Raw genomic sequence first — 15838 nt, forward strand, 5'->3', positions numbered from 1 at the left:
AGCTCTATCCATCCTGAACTTGGACGGAGAGACGAAAAGGAGCAAAGGAGAAGAGAAGAGAGTTCATCAGGAACTACCAGACCACATTTTTAGGAATTTCTTTGATACAGCAACAACCTGTGGGTATACTACATTCAGCCTTGCCTATGATACAAGATCAGAAAAAAAATATCTATATATTCATAGTAAACTTTTTGACTGCCTTTGGAATATAAAAATATATTTTTATATTTTTAAAATTCTGTATTTGTATTAATTGCATGTGCAATAAGGTTGGATATTTATTTAGCTGCAGCATTGAGAGACAACTCTCTCACTTCCAGCAACGTTTGATATTTGATCTAGTAAACACTGGGTCTCATGTTTTCTGAACAGACTTCCTGCCTCCATGGACAACGCAACCAGCTTCCCCGTTTCCCCTGCCGGCCCAAACCACAGCAGCAGCTGTTCCCGTGACAACGCATTGAAGACAGTGGTGTTTCCTGTCCTGTACTCCCTCCTCTTCCTGTTGGGGCTGTCACTCAACAGCCTGGCCGTGTGGGTGTTCCTCCGCACGCCCTCCACCTCCCACTTCATCATCTACCTGAAGAACATCGTGGTGGCGGATGTGCTCATGACCTTCACCTTCCCGTTCAAGGTACAAACAACAACCCAAATTATTGAACAAGACTTGTCACAAACGTGACGTCATGTGTCTGTTAATATAAAAGTATAGGTGATGTTTTTATCCAAAACAACACAAAGGGGAAATTTGAACCTGTAACCTAGGTGGGCGGATTTGTAACTGTTCTTGATCTGCTGTCATGCACTACCACTGAGCTAGACCTTACTTCTAACATCAACCTTGTTAGATGTCCTCATGTAACGTCTAACATCAACCTTGTTAGATGTCCTCATGTAACGTCTAACATCAACCTTGTTAGATGTCCTCATGTAACGTCTAACATCAACCTTGTTAGATGTCCTCATGTAACGTCTAACATCAACCTTGTTAGATGTCCTCATGTAACGTCTAACATCAACCTTGTTAGATGTCCTCATGTAACGTCTAACATCAACCTTGTTAGATGTCCTCATGTAACGTCTAACATCAACCTCGTTAGACGTCTTCCTGTTACTGACGTCAGCGTGTTCCTCCAGGTGCTGTCTGATTCCAACATGGCGTCCGTGGGCCTACGTGTGTTTGTGTGCCGTGTCTCCTCCGTGCTTTTTTACCTCACCATGTACATCAGCATCCTGTTCTTCGGCCTTATCAGTGTCGACCGCTGCCGCAAGACCCTCCAGCCCTTCAGGGGCACCAACCCTGGCCGTCTGGCCTCCAGGAAGCTGCTGTCTGCGGGGATCTGGGTCACCCTGCTGGGCCTCTCTCTCCCCAACGTGGTCCTGACCAACCGAAGCCCCACCTCAGCGCACTTCAAGTGCAGCGACCTGAAGAGCCGTCCCGGGCTGGTCTGGCACGAGGTGGTCAACCATGTCTGCCAGGTGATCTTCTGGGGGAATCTGGTGACCGTGGTCGTCTGCTACACTCTCATCACCAAAGAGCTGTACAGCTCATATGCCCGGACCAGGGCTTCGCGGCCGGGGCAGGGGGTCCGGCGGACCCCCACGGGCCCTGGGGGTCAGTGCCAGGCTCGGAGGAGGAAGAGCGTGAACGCTAACGTCTTCCTCGTGCTGGCGGTCTTCTTTGTGTGTTTCGTGCCGTTCCACTTCGCCCGCGTGCCGTACACCATGAGCCAGACCCACGGGCGTCTCTTCCACTGCGGACAGAAGCTGTTCTTCTTCCAGCTGAAGGAGAGCACCCTCTGGCTGTCCTCGCTCAATTCTCTCCTGGACCCGCTCATCTACTTCTTCCTGTGTAAGTCCTTCAGGAGCACGCTGTTCCGTACCCTGAGTCTCCCACCCGGGACCTGCGGCTGGCTGACCGGCCGGGCGTCGGACTCGAACACGAGCGCGCTGAGCCCTGTGGGAGGCGCCTGCAGCTGAGTGTGGAACAGAAGGTTCGAAAATGAACGGGGGGGAAGGTTGTTGCTCGGTGGTTAAGAGCACTCGCCAAGAGATCGAGAGGTTTCAGGTTAAAACTGTGTAAACCATGTAGTGTTTATTGCTTAGGATTAAATCGTCCGCTAAGTGAACATGTTATTGTAATCATTATTAACAGGTCTAGTGGAGATGGTCATTTTTAGCTTTTTATCCATCAGGCACCAGAGAGGAAGTTGGGACAGTTGGTTTACTCTCTTGTGATCACACTGCCCTCTGGAGGGTGTCTGGGTGAAGTGTTCTGAAACTGAGAAGAATATGGCATACTGAACATATGGACACAAACTTTTGTGTTCAACTAAATGTTGTTTTAGTGTTGGGAGACGTTGTGTCTGTACTTGTCTTGTGAGACAGGCAGCGAATGAGAGCAACTCTGTCAGACAGCAGCAGATGCAACCAGAGAAGAAGATGAAGGCAACTTTCAAAAAACGGTATTAGTGTTTTAACAAACCACTGTCCTTAAAAATTTGTATAAATGTACATTTGAACAATGATTGGATCCTTTTTTTTCCATTCAAACTTTTACATTGTATTAATTTATAAGACGTTTTAATCCAAGGCCACGTACAAACAGGGCACATAGAAAGTACAGTAGCAAGTCAAGCATCAGAAGTAGCTGTGGGCGTCCCAGTGGGCCCGTGGGTGTCCCAGTGGGCCCGTGGGCGTCCCAGTGGGCCCGGGGGTGTCCCAGTGGGCCCGGGGGCGTCCCAGTGAGCCCGGGGGTGTCCCAGTGGGCCCGTGGGTGTCCCAGTGGGCCCGTGGGTGTCCCAGTGGGCCCGGGGGCGTCCCAGTGGGCCCGGGGGTGTCCCAGTGGGCCCGTGGGCGTCCCTGTGGGCCCGGGGGCGTCCCAGTGGGCCCGGGGGCCTCCCAGTGGGCCCGTGGGCATCCCAGTGACTCATTGCACCACGTAGGCTGAGGCCTCACGGCAGCCTGGGTTCGAATCTGGCCCAAGACCCTTACCGTATGTCATTCTCTCTCTCTCTCTCCACATTTCCTGTCCTCTCCAAACACAGTATCTCTCTATCATATATAACATAATAAAGGTAGAAACATATATATATGTATTTACATACATATATATGTATGTAAATACATATATATGTTGGTGGTCCGAGTCAAGGACCAGTCAGCACACACTATGGCCACATAACAAAGCAGCCTTATCTCAGCTAGAAGGCAGGGGGCACCACATCATTCTGCAGTGCAACCAGTTGATTAATGTATGGTGAACCGAAGCTAGCTGAGACAGTGGCTTGGCCCCTGTGACACTCCCTTCCCCTTTAAGGGTTGATCTGATCTTGAACAGCAGGAAGCTGTTTATAGGTGTTTGTACAAGTATCTGGACTGTCAGTTCACTCAGTGTGGTGAGACTACATTCATACTCTTAACCTATTTAGTCAACAGCTTCACATGTAAGTGTTTTATTATTAATCAACCGATGTTATCTGGGTCTTTGATTTGTTTGATTTGTGAAGTTTTGTCACCCGTGTCTGTGTTTTATCATGTTTACAAGATGTCATTTCCGCATAGCCTTTTAGGCTTTTCACATGTTGAGCGTGATGATTAATGTGATTCCGACTGCTGTAAAATGAACATTACATAATTTTAATAACTCCAACAAAGCAATCACATTTCAAAAATGTCTGAACCATTATTCTCGCCAACCAAATTCACAGATTCCACAAAAAAAAGTCTCACAAAAATGTCGTCTTCCTCTACTGTTTTGGACTGTGGTTTGGACGAGTTCACCGCACACATGGTGTTTTCCACCCTTCACTTTCTCCTCTTCGTCCCCGCCATGGCCCTCAACAGCATGGCGGCCTGGGTGTGCCTCCACCTGCACTCCTCCTCCACCTTCATGGTCTACCTGAAGAACCTGGTGGCGGCCGACCTTCTGATGACCCTCACCCTGCCTCTGTACGCCGCCGTGCAAATTCCTGGTTGTCCCGTGGCATTGAGGGCCTTCTCCTGCCGCGTGTCGGGCCCCGTGTTCTACTGCTGCATGTACATGAGCGTGATCCTGCTGGGCCTCATCAGCCTGGACCGCTTCTTCAAGGTGGTGCGGCCCGGAGGCTGGAGGCCCTGCCAGAGCCTGGTGCTCAGCAAGACCATCTCCGCCTCCATCTGGCTGTTCTTCATCAGCTCCAACGTCCTGCCCACCATCGTCCTGACCAATCAGGTCCCTGTCAACGCGTCGAGGGACCTCTGTATGAAGATGAAGAGCCCTGCTGGGAAGACACTCCACCATAACGTGGTGTGGGTCAACAACGCAATCTTCTGGTGCGTGTCCGTCCTGATAGGGGTCTGCTACGTGTGCATAGCCAGGAAGGTTTTCCGGTCGTACAAGAACTCTGGGAGCAGCAACGATGAAGGGAACCAGAGGGTTAAGGTCCGGGTGTTTGTGGTTGTCATGGTTTTCCTGCTGTGTTTCGTTCCCTACCACGTCCTGCGGATCGCCTACATGAGGCTCGAGGCTGACAAGCCCAGCTGCCTCAAGACCAAACTATTCTTTGCCAAGAACTTCTCTGTGTTGCTGGCAATGACCAACGTCTGCCTGGACCCACTCATATACTTCTTCCTGTGCAAGGCTTTCAGAGAAAAGCTCAGAGAGATGATTCGTATTGGGGATTGGGCCAATTCCCAGTCCTCTACAAACAATGACGAAGCCACACTTTGATAAGCCGAAGGGCTGGGGTATAGCTCAGTGGTTACAGCACTTGCTGAGAGATCCAATAGGTTTCAGGATTAAATCCCTCCCTTTACTGTTTGTTGTTTAGGATTACATTTTCTGCTAAATTGATGTGTTTCATGTTTAAATGGCTCAAATCTCCCCGGCAAAGTCTGCAAAATGTATCAAATATTTGTATTATTATGACTCATTTCATAGCATTTAACAAGGTTGCAAGTTCAAATCCCCCCTGAACTGTACATTGATTTGGATAAACCTGCTAAATAAAACACTTTGCATTCAGTCCTCCTCTGCACTCCTTGGTTATATGTATTTTAACTGACTAGATTATTTTGAAGTTTTATGACGACTTTTCACCAGGGATCTGCTCTGTATTAAACAGTGACTCATGCGGAGATAGGAAATGTCTCAACTAATCAAACAGGAAATTCTGAAAGCTTGTGAACCTTTCTAATGTACTTTCTAATACACAACTGAGGCAGTGTCACCTTTGCTACTGTTTGTCAAGAAACCTGATAAACATTTGATTACCTTGTGATTCACCTGTCCCATTAGAGGAATGACTAATTTACAACATTTGGGGGGACTTGACCCTGCAACCCCTACAGTGGCCATCAAACACTCTACCCACTGAGCTAAGCCCATACACAGTCAGGGAGACTCATCAAGGTGTTATTATGATACATTTCATTGAATAATATTAATAATGTTTATATTGGCATCATTTAAACTACAATGTTATTGGATGTTGTCTTGATACGTTCAGCCGTTCACATGCGCTGCTCTCTGCATCTTCAGTCAACCTATCATCTCACTGGGACTTCCTGTCAGACAATCTGATAAGTAAGGGTAAAGATGTGGTCTGATTGGTTGGTTCTTACAGATGATGGTTACATCATATACATGATATACAAGACAATGTGGATATTTGGTTTCTTCTCCTTGGCTACTCTTCTGGTCTCTCTCTCTCTCTGTGTCTCTCTCTGTCTCTCTCTCTCTCTCTCTCTCTCTGTCTCTCTTTCTGTCTGTCTCTGTCTCTCTCTCTGTCTCTTTCTCTACACATGAATCATGGTAGATTAAGTTAGGTTTAAACCTTCCTTTTGTAAAATCTTTGCCCATGTTTGCAATGTTATTAAACATCATCTTCATTTTACTTGACTTTGACCATTCATGCTCAAGTTTAACCCACAAAAATCTAATAACCACAATTCCAGCATACTTGGTGAATATTACACTGTCCAGTATCCCCTCCTCTGTCACCACAGGGACAAATATTAAACCCAATAATATAATATTGAAAAAGACGTCTGCGGTCAGGAATATGGTGCGACCTTTGAGCAGGCAATTGGGCTGGATAGGAAGCAGACTCGAGGGTGGATTTGCATCTTTCGGAGCTACAAAGTACCTGTCGAGGACCTAGTGTGACCGCTCTGCTGAGAAAGCCTGCGAACAGGAACCAGGGAAGGGACCTCCACAGCCTCAGAACCAGGGAAGGGATCTCCACAGCCTCAGAACCAGGGAAGGGATCTCCACAGCCTCAGAACCGGGGAAGGGATCTCCACAGCCTCAGAACCGGGGAAGGGATCTCCACAGCCTCAGAACCGGGGAAGGGACCTCCACAGCCTCAGAACCAGGGAAGGGATCTCCACAGCCTCAGAACCAGGGAAGGGACCTCCACAGCCTCAGAACCAGGGAAGGGATCTCCACAGCCTCAGAACCAGGTACGCTTAATGTGAGGTATGATAGTTTCACAATGTAGCTACCTCACCAGCAGTAGGATGAATCTTGTACTCATTACATTTACATTTAGTCATTTAGCAGACGCTCTTATCCAGAGTGACTTACAGTAAGTACAGGGACATTCCCCCGAGGCATGTAGGGTGAAGTGCCTTACCCTACGACACAATGTTGTTTTGGCACAGCCGGGAATAGAACTAGCAACCTTCTGATTACTAGCCCGACTCCCTAACCGCTCAGCCACCTGACTCCCTGACATTTTGATGTATATGTTAGTCTTTTCATCCTTCCAGTTCATGTTTGGGGCGACTTCAGCCTGTGGTTTAGTTTGACAGTTTAATCATCTGTGGTGAAAGCTACTGGGGACAAACAGATCAGAAATACTGATCAAAAGATTCAATGCCAAACCTGTTTTATTGTATTCAAATGTCCATACTGTTTACACAGTCTTACAAAGTACAAACTTGTGTTAATAAATACATCTTGCACTATACTGGTAAGTAACACAACTGGGAAGTACACATCCAGTATTGTTTACAGACATTTGTAGGTACACATGAAGCATGTTTGGATATCTGTGATATCTTTATTGAAATAGCCAGATGTAGACCTTGAATCCTGGATAAGAATTTGAAAGCCAAAGACATCTGATAAAAACAATGCAAATCACATCCAACAGACCAAAAACATCAATGGATTCATCTTGTTGATCTTTATTTGCATCCTCTCACCTTCTGAGTCCTTAAACAGTCAAACCGTGTAAGATCCTTGGCCTGGTCTATTTAAACAGCTGCTATGACGTTTGTTATTGGTTGTTTTCATTGAACTGGGTGAACGTTTCACCAATGAAAAAGTCTCTGATCAAAGTGCCTAGATTTTTTATAGTTCATTTGCTCAACTGAAAAAAAGATTCACATTACACTTCCTCTTTCTTTGGCTACATTTAGGAAAAAACTGGGATAGAACTTTAAAGATTTTAAACAACATTCCTATTTGTTTATCCCGCTCTCTAGCTGCTACGATGACATCAAATCTCACGCTACCCTTGAATTGCAGCTCCTTCAGCAACAGCATCATGGAAGTCGCCCTCCCCTGCCTGCTCTTCCTGATGTTCCCTCTGGCCCTGCTCCTGAACGGTGTGGCCTTCTGGGTCTCCCTCCACCTGCGCTCCTCCACCACCTTCATCATCTACCTGAAGAACCTGGTGGTGTCGGACCTGGTCATAACGGTGTCTGTGCCCCTCCTGGCTGCCAGCAGCCTCCCCGGGGCCTGCAGGTCCTCACCTGCCGTTTCTCCAATGTTATCTTCTTCACCTGCATGTACATGAGCATCACCCTGCTGGGTCTCATCAGCCTGGATCGCTTCTTCAAGGTGGTGCGGCCCGGAGGCAGACTGTTGGGCCAGAACCTGCTCTTCAGCAGGCTGGTGTGTGGAGCGGCCTGGGTGGTGTAGAACCTGCTCTTCAGCAGGCTGGTGTGTGGAGCGGCCTGGGTGGTGTAGAACCTGCTCTTCAGCAGGCTGGTGTGTGGAGCGGCCTGGGTGGTGTAGAACCTGCTCTTCAGCAGGCTGGTGTGTGGAGCGGCCTGGGTGGTCCTGTACGGAGCCACTGCGATTCCCACCATGATTCTGACGGACCGAGAACCCACCAACACGACAGAAAATGTCTGTATGTCTCTGAACGGTCCAGCCAGTCTTTGGCTGCACACAGTCGTGGTCATCTTCATCTTCATGGATGTCCTGTTCTGGTCTGTCAGCGTGCTGGTGCTGTTCTGCTACGTCAGCATCACCAACAAGGTCCTCCAGTCCTTCAGGAACTCTGGCAGCAACAACAGCCAGGGCCAGAAGAAGACCAAGCTCCGTGTCTTGCTGGTTCTGATGGTCTTCTTCGTGTGTTTCGTTCCCTACCACGTGGTGAGGATTCCACTGGCTCTTCAGGAGCGCTACAAGGTCACAACGTGCTCTGTGCTCTGGGTGGATGTTGCCAGCATGGTTCCTCTGTGGCTGTCAACCACCAACGTCTGCCTGGACCCCCTGCTCTACGGGTTCCTGTGTAAGGAGTTCAGGGAGAAGCTGATGGAGATGGTGAAACGAAGAAGGAATTGTGTCAGCAGGCTTTGACTTCACTTTGTTTTCAAACATTCAAATAATCTCAAACATCTCTTTGTTCTCAACATCTCCCCAACCCTAGATATCATGTGTTATGTGTTATGTAATGTATCTCTTGGATTATATTGAAAAGAAAAAAAAAAAAAACTTGGAGCAAAAAATACAAAGTGAATTCATTTCGTCAGCAGGGCTGCTTTCTTACTTAACACTTAGCGAAACCTTGTGCCCATGTTTAAAAGATGTGAACTTTTTTGGTCGACTTTGATTGCACAATTTGTCGTAATTTCCTGGGATTTGCATCTTTGGGAGGGAAGACACGCCCACTTGAGAAAGAAGACACGCCCACTTGAGAGGGAAGACATGCCCACTTGTTCTTCCCCAGAGTCTCTGGTTCCATCCTGAGGCTGTATCCCATACTCTGTATGTTAAAGAACGCCATCTCTTTCAGTCTGCCCTGGAGGTTACCAGCAAGGTGAGTCCAAATGCTATTCTTACTTTTAGAGGGTTAGTTGGGGTGGGTCGAGTTCAGTTTTCATTATAGCCAACATAGTTTTTTTGTTTTTGTTTATTCATTTATTTCATTGGTGCTGAGGGAGAGAAGGACATGCAATGTGTCTGTATCATGTAGAGACAGGTATGTGTACACGTAGAGACAGGTATGTGTATCATGTAGAGACAGGTATGTGTACACATTACATTTACATTTAGTCATTTACAAGACGCTCTTATCCAGAGCGACTTACAGTAAGTACAGGGACATTCCCCCGAGGCAAGTAGGGTGAAGTGCCTTGCCCAAGGACACAACGTCAGTTGGCATGACCGGGAATCGAACTGGCAACCTTCAGATTACTAGCCAGATTCCCTCACTGCTCAGCCACCTGACTCCCTAGAGACAGGTATGTGTACACGTAGAGACAAGTATGTGTACATGATGTAATCTTTGTTTGTCAATTTCATGACAAGGTTGTATAATAGAATTTGTTTCACAACTAAAAATATTTTAGTTGCCAAAATAACATATTTGACTGCATATCCTGTCACTTAAGAGCAGAAACAACTATTTTAATTGTTGGCAAAGTATTTTCAAATAAGACATTTAGTAAGTCTTTATATTTTGTGGTGTGCAAATCTCATGCTTTTTTTCTTAATGGAAATTACAAGCCAATGCCCTTGAACAGGTGTGAGGCAGCGACATGCAAATATCAATGCAAACCGTGTTTAACTGAGCAAGAGGTCCATTCAAAGTTTACCCTGATTAACTTCTGTGTTTGGTTTTTAAGTTGTTTGTTTTTTCCAAACACTTACGAGAACTTTCCCTTCCTCTGACAGGTGCCACGATGGAGCTGAACCTCACGGCTCTGAACTGCATGGTCTCTGCCAGCGGTGTCCTGGACGTGGTTCTCCCCTGCCTGTTCTTCCTGATGTTCCCTCTGGCCCTGCTCCTGAACGGCGTGGCGGCGTGGGTCTCCCTCCACCTGCCCTCCTCCAACACCTTCATCGTCTACCTGAAGAACCTGGTGGCGGCCGACTTCCTCATGACCTTGACCTTTGCCCTGAAGGCGGCCAGCGATCTTCCCACAGCCACGCTGGGCCTGCAGGTCCTCGCCTGCCGCTTCTCTGACGTCTTCTTCTTCACCTGCATGTACATGAGCATCACCCTGCTGGGTCTCATCAGCCTGGATCGCTTCTTCAAGGTGGTGCGGCCCGGAGGCAGACTGTTGGGCCAGAACCTGCTCTTCAGCAGGCTGGTGTGTGGAGCGGCCTGGGTGGTGTTATTTGGAGGAATAGCGATTCCGACCATCATTCTGACAGACCAGGAACCCACCAACGCCACGAGGTACTCCTGTATGTCTCTGAAGAGCCTGGCTGGCCAGGATCTATACATGTATTCAGGTTTCTTCAACAACATCCTGTTCTGGTCTGTCAGCGTGCTGGTGCTGTTCTGCTACGTCTGCATCACCAATAAGGTCCTCCAGTCCTTCAGGAACTCCGGCAGCAACAACAGCCAGGGCCAGAAGAAGACCAAGCTCCGCGTCTTCCTGGTTCTGATGGTCTTCTTCGTGTGTTTCGTGCCCTACCACGTGGTGAGGGTCCCCTACATCCTGGTTCAGACCCAGACCCTGGACCGCTGCACCGACGCCTGGATCCCCATCGGTAACAAGATCACCCTGTGGCTGTCCACAACCAACATCTGCCTGGACCCCCTGCTCTACGTCTTCCTCTGCAGGGAGTTCAGAGAGAAACTGGTCGCCATGACGGTTCTGGGAAGAGGAATGTCAGGCATCACAGAAGAGTCCTCACAGCAGAGTTGTCAACAGGGCTAGATGTTCCATGGCCGTTGGTCCACCACAACGCTGCATGTTGTGTTGAGTTGCTCTGTTCGTTTTGGGGGGAGATCCTGGGCTTTGTAACGCCCTCAGGAACAGCCGTGTCATTGGAGTCGGTTGTTTAAGTGAAAGATTGAGTTTCAGGACTGTTGACAATGAAGAAAACTGTGTTGTGTCATTTATTTTATTTGAAATTATGTTTATTAGCCAAACCCAACACTTATGTTATGTTTTAAAACATTAAAAAATAACAAAACATCATATCTTAACACGTGTAGTATGTTACTGAGCCTTTACATTTATTAAGAGTTAAAAAAAATTATATCTAATGACAGTTATGCTAAAAGGATAAACAACAGCAATTGTCTCTAACCCTATAAAACAGGTTCCCACGGCCAGTACATGGTAAGAGATCACAGCTGGTACTTTAAACCAGTACAGGGTAAGAGATGACTCAGTTTGTTTTTGACCTTGTTTCTCAGAAGCCCACACGTTATAATAAAAAACTAAACATGCAGCAAGATCACTAACCCAGCTAGCTGCATGCTATGTGGTTAGGCTCTGCTCAGAACAAGGCCTGTGGCCATACAGTGTGTGTGTGTGTGTGTGTGGGGGGGGCTGAGGTCTGTAGAGATCTGAGAAGCGTGTCTCTGAATGTGGAAGTCGCTGCTGCCCAGCAGTGAGCCTGACAAGCACTGGCAAGGGAGACCAAACTGGATGCAAACAATCAGGCAGGAAACTGGTGAGGAACGTGTTTCCACACCACTAGAAACTGGGAGAGTTGTCAAAACACACGCGCACACACAGAGTGAGAGAGACAGAGAGAGACAGAGAGAGACAGAGACAGACAGAGACAGAGACAGAGAGAGAGAGAGAAACAGACAGAGAGAGAGAGAGAGAAACAGACAGAGAGAGAGAGAGAGAGAGAGAGAGAGAGAGAGAGAGAGAGAGAGAGTTACAGAGACAGAGAGACACAGAGTGTTGGGTTGATTGTGTAGAGACCAACAGCAAAGCTACAGTAAGTAAGAAGTGAATGTTTGGTGCTAAAAAGTCAAAGCTGATTAGGAAATTTCACTTCTTCATATTACGAAGCCTGACTTCTGCAGTTGAATTGCGGTGGAATTCCGAGACATATCTTCACATTACGAAGGTAAGGACAAACAGAAAAATAACCCATTGAATTGTTACTTAGTCAACCTTGTGCAGACAGAGACCTATTAATGAACTGTATTTTAATGTAAGCTTTGTCTTTTTGCTCGATAGGACACTTTTTTGTTTATTGCTTTTCATTGCAGCCTAGTTTCTCCAGGCGTTTGTGATTGTATATAAATATCACCTCGTTTTCAACCCCTTGTCCCTCCTTGCTGCTGCTTAACCCCCAGTTACACGGTACTGAATATCTGAAGCCCTTCTCTCACCCTAGACTACCAAGTGAGGGTTGTAACACAATGGTTGATACAATGGTATGAAATAAACTGTCGAAGCAAATGTCATTTCAGCATAAAAGGGTCAAAGTATTCTCTGCCAACACAGTAATGATTAGTGGAATTTGTATTATAATAGTAGAACTACAGGACTTTGTGTTCATCCTAAACCTCTCCATAAGAGATTCATACCATTCAGGGTGCCCCGTTGCCATAGTAGCAGCTCTGTAGCAGAGTGACATCTTGTAGGGGGTTAGTTGTTACATTAAAGCTGGCAGGCGCGCGCCTTTATCCAAGTCACAATCAAAGAGCGCGCGTGGAAAGTACAGCAGGAAACCCCGGATCAGAAGTACACAGTTCTGACAGGGTTTCAAATGATCAGCGTACGGCCTACATTTACCAGACCCACGGCAGTTTTGTGGGTGCAGTTGTGCGACCGCGGCTGCCAACTCTCACGCATCGGCCGTGAGACACACGCGTGACACGCATTTCAACCAGTTCACACGCTTTCACGCCACACCTTGTATTTCTCATGCTGAGAAGGCAACGTTAACATTGTAAACAGTAATGGATGAGGCGCAGGTACATTTTGGGTACGCAGTCAAATTTGGGTTGGCCCCACCAAATCTCACTCTGAGGTTTTTTGAAAAGTTGGCAGCCCTGACACACACATCAACATGTAGCCTACAGCATGCAGAGAGAGGACAGATGATCAAGTATCACGTGAAGTAATGTTTCTCAGTGTTGCTCAGTGTTGTTATCCGTGCCGTCACGCCAGGAGGAAGGTAGTCCAGGTGGTGTTTGAAAAGGTTCGTCAGGATGTTATTAAGGGAGAGGTGAGTTGTTGAAACGTTTGTATTTTTCACGTTAAGTTGACGTACTGTACCTGCTAGAGAGGCTGGAACCTTCCAGAAGCTGAGAAACTACTAGAGTAGTTTAGGTTTGTGAGTCTGCTGTCTCAATAGACATCGCTCAACCAATCTTTTTTATAGATTTACATTTACATTTACATTTTGTCATTTAGCAGACGCTCTTATCCAGAGCGACTTACAGTAAGTACAGGGACATTCTCCCCGAGGCAAGTAGGGTGAAGTGCTTTGCCCAAGGACACAACGTCATTTTGCACGGCCGGGAATCGAACTGGCAACCTTCAGATTACTAGCCCGCTTCCCTCACCGCTCAGCCACCTGACCAACCAGATAGAACCAATCAAGTGGACAAGAAACAGATCAAGAATATTCGAGTGTTCCTTGGTCTGAAACCGAGATTCGGTTAGAACTAACATCTCTATTTCATCTCTCTCTCTGTCCTCCCCCCCCCTCCAGGATGAATGCCAGTCTGTCTAACTTCACGGAGCAGAAATGCGTGCGGGACACCAGTGTGACTGCCGTGCTGTTTCCATGCCTCTACAGCGCCCTCTTCCTGGTGGCGCTGGTACTGAACTGCCTGGCAGCCTGGATCTTCTTCAACATCCCCAGCACCTCCACATTCGTGGTCTACCTGAAGAACGTGGTGAGAAAACCATTGCTTGTTTAGATTTCTTTTTTGACGTCAGAAGGAGCCCCTTCTATCTGTGGGACAGAAGGATTCAGTTTGAATCGTTTATGCCCGTTTGAATCCTTTCCTGATTGGAATCCTGTAGGACCATTTTAATATTTTACCATTTGAAGCCTTCACATCCATTTGAATTCTTCACATCAGTTTGAATTACTAATTGAATCCTTTACATCCGTTTGAATCCTTTACTGTTTCAATCCCACAAACGGACGGCTCACCTCCGTATTGTTCCCGACCGCCAGGTGGTGGCAGACCTGCTGATGACGCTGACCATCGCAGTGAAGGTCCTTAGCGACGCTGGGGTGGGATCCTGGCGCCTGAGAGCCTTCCACTGTCGCTACTCTGCTGTGCTCTTCTACAGCACCATGTACATCAGCATCCTGCTGCTGGGCCTCATCAGCCTGGACCGATACCTAAAGATCGTGCGGCCGTTTGGGAAGAGCGCCCTCCAGAGGGTGGGGGTGGGACAGGCGCTGAGCACGGCAGTCTGGGTGGTCGTCACAGCGCTGGCGTTGCCAAACGTTGTCCTGAGCAACCGGGCGCCTGTCCCCTCTGGGGGCGGACTGAAGTGCACCTCTCTGAAGGAAGAGGCGGGGCTACGCTGGCACGAGGGCTTCAACTACTTCTGTCAGGTGAGGTCAGGTGATGGTGAGGTCAGGTGAGGTCCTGTCAGTCTTGCTAACTGAGACCCTGTGTGTCTTCACAGGGGTGTGTGTGTGTCGTGATATGTGTATCTTGGTGTGTGTGTGAGTCTGGGGTGTGTGTGTGTCGTGACATGTGTATCTTGGTGTGTGTGTGAGTCTGGGGTGTGTGTGTGTCGTGACATGTGTATCTTGGTGTGTGTGTGAGTCTGGGGTGTGTGTGTGTCGTGACATGTGTATCTTGGTGTGTGTGTGAGTCTGGGGTGTGTGTGTGTCGTGACATGTGTATCTTGGTGTGTGTGAGTCTGGGGTGTGTGTGCGCAGAGTGGAGAGCTGCTGGTTTCTCACAGACGTCCTGGTTCTGCAGGTACTTTTCTGGGGCACCCTGCTGGAGATGGTGTTGTGCTACAGCTTCATCAGCAGGAAGGTGTTCCAGTCCTACAAGGCCTCTCGCAGCACCTGCAAGGCCGCGGGCCGCCAGACCAAGGCCAAGGTGTTCGTGGTGGTGGGCGTGTTCTTCCTCTGCTTCGCCCCATTCCACTTTGCCCGCGTGCCATACACCCTGACGCAGACCCGTAACCTCGGCAACCCCTGCCGGGCGCAGAACGCCCTCTACGTCGCCAAGGAGACGACCCTGTGGCTGTCCGCCACCAATGTGTGCCTGGACCCGCTCATCTACGTCTTCCTGTGTCGGGCGTTCCGCAGGAAGCTGACCGCCGCGCTCGGACGCAAGCTCTGCCCACGGGACAGGGCAGAGTCTCCCACGGCAACATCCACTCAGGTGGAGATGTCGCAGGTTGCCCCCAGCAACAGGATGTTGGAGGTCGTATCATCCCAGCAGCACGACAAACAATGACGCTTGCGTTTTTCACTTCCTACTTGAACTTCCTTGTTGGACTGTGACCTGATCTGACCTTCTGCCAGCTACTTCTCCACCAACCATGCTTTGGCCTGATCCCCGGAACAGCCAAGGGGAACAGACATTGTCCTAACAGAACGCTATGCTTCTGTTTCTTAAAGCATAGCGCAGAGTAATATGTCTTGAATAAGGATTGTTGTTAGTAATTCTGTTATACAAGGTGAGACCATAACAAGGTACTGTAACAGGAGAACCACCTCTAACCGGAAACATGTAGCATCCAGAAAGTTCTAGAAAATCACTTAGAGAAAATGTGATATGAGAATATGCAGCTTGTAGTAGTAGCTGGAGAACTAGAAGTGTGACTTGTAACTATGTAAATATACACAGAAAAGACCAAATGTTATCCTGTAATATTATAAAAACAATTAACTCATGTAGTCAGTATTTTTTCCTTTCAC

General features: G+C 47.9%; 5 protein-coding genes across 5 annotated transcripts; all 5 read left to right on the forward strand.

The window, feature by feature from the left end:
* Window positions 1–77: 77 nt before the first annotated feature.
* Window positions 78–2490, forward strand: p2ry12 (purinergic receptor P2Y12). The gene is made up of 3 exons (XM_067246603.1): window positions 78–119; window positions 376–637; window positions 1141–2490. The coding sequence occupies exons 2-3, from the start codon at window positions 389–391 to the stop codon at window positions 1981–1983; spliced, it is 1092 nt and encodes a 363-aa protein (XP_067102704.1). The 5' UTR covers window positions 78–119; window positions 376–388; the 3' UTR covers window positions 1984–2490.
* A 1249-nt stretch (window positions 2491–3739) lies between these two features.
* LOC136952225 (P2Y purinoceptor 13-like) lies at window positions 3740–4990 on the forward strand. Its single transcript, XM_067246931.1, has one exon. The coding sequence runs from the start codon at window positions 3740–3742 to the stop codon at window positions 4712–4714; it is 975 nt and encodes a 324-aa protein (XP_067103032.1). The 3' UTR covers window positions 4715–4990.
* Window positions 4991–7484: 2494 nt separating this feature from the next.
* On the forward strand, window positions 7485–8581 carry LOC136951357 (P2Y purinoceptor 13-like). The gene is given in 3 exon segments (XM_067245710.1): window positions 7485–7725; window positions 7728–7884; window positions 8029–8581. Coding segments are annotated over 3 exon segments (951 nt in total).
* A 1325-nt stretch (window positions 8582–9906) lies between these two features.
* Window positions 9907–10893, forward strand: LOC136952199 (P2Y purinoceptor 13-like). The gene has a single exon (XM_067246903.1). The coding sequence runs from the start codon at window positions 9907–9909 to the stop codon at window positions 10891–10893; it is 987 nt and encodes a 328-aa protein (XP_067103004.1).
* Window positions 10894–11746: 853 nt separating this feature from the next.
* Window positions 11747–15812, forward strand: LOC136951488 (P2Y purinoceptor 13-like). Its single transcript, XM_067245916.1, has 4 exons — window positions 11747–12046; window positions 13646–13832; window positions 14120–14509; window positions 14886–15812. The coding sequence occupies exons 2-4, from the start codon at window positions 13647–13649 to the stop codon at window positions 15372–15374; spliced, it is 1065 nt and encodes a 354-aa protein (XP_067102017.1). The 5' UTR covers window positions 11747–12046; window position 13646; the 3' UTR covers window positions 15375–15812.
* Window positions 15813–15838: the final 26 nt, after the last annotated feature.

Source organism: Osmerus mordax, chromosome 11 (genome assembly GCF_038355195.1).
Source record: "Osmerus mordax isolate fOsmMor3 chromosome 11, fOsmMor3.pri, whole genome shotgun sequence".
NCBI lineage: Eukaryota > Metazoa > Chordata > Actinopteri > Osmeriformes > Osmeridae > Osmerus > Osmerus mordax.

Coding starts and splice junctions, on each gene's coding strand:
- p2ry12 (XM_067246603.1), top strand. CDS start 389: ATGGACAACGCAACCAGCTTCCCCGTTTCCCCTGCCGGCCCAAACCAC. Junction 638..1,140: donor CCTTCACCTTCCCGTTCAAG/GTACAAACAACA, acceptor GTGTTCCTCCAG/GTGCTGTCTGATTCCAACAT.
- LOC136952225 (XM_067246931.1), top strand. CDS start 3,740: ATGTCGTCTTCCTCTACTGTTTTGGACTGTGGTTTGGACGAGTTCACC.
- LOC136952199 (XM_067246903.1), top strand. CDS start 9,907: ATGGAGCTGAACCTCACGGCTCTGAACTGCATGGTCTCTGCCAGCGGT.
- LOC136951488 (XM_067245916.1), top strand. CDS start 13,647: ATGAATGCCAGTCTGTCTAACTTCACGGAGCAGAAATGCGTGCGGGAC. Junction 13,833..14,119: donor TGGTCTACCTGAAGAACGTG/GTGAGAAAACCA, acceptor CCCGACCGCCAG/GTGGTGGCAGACCTGCTGAT. Junction 14,510..14,885: donor GCTTCAACTACTTCTGTCAG/GTGAGGTCAGGT, acceptor CTGGTTCTGCAG/GTACTTTTCTGGGGCACCCT.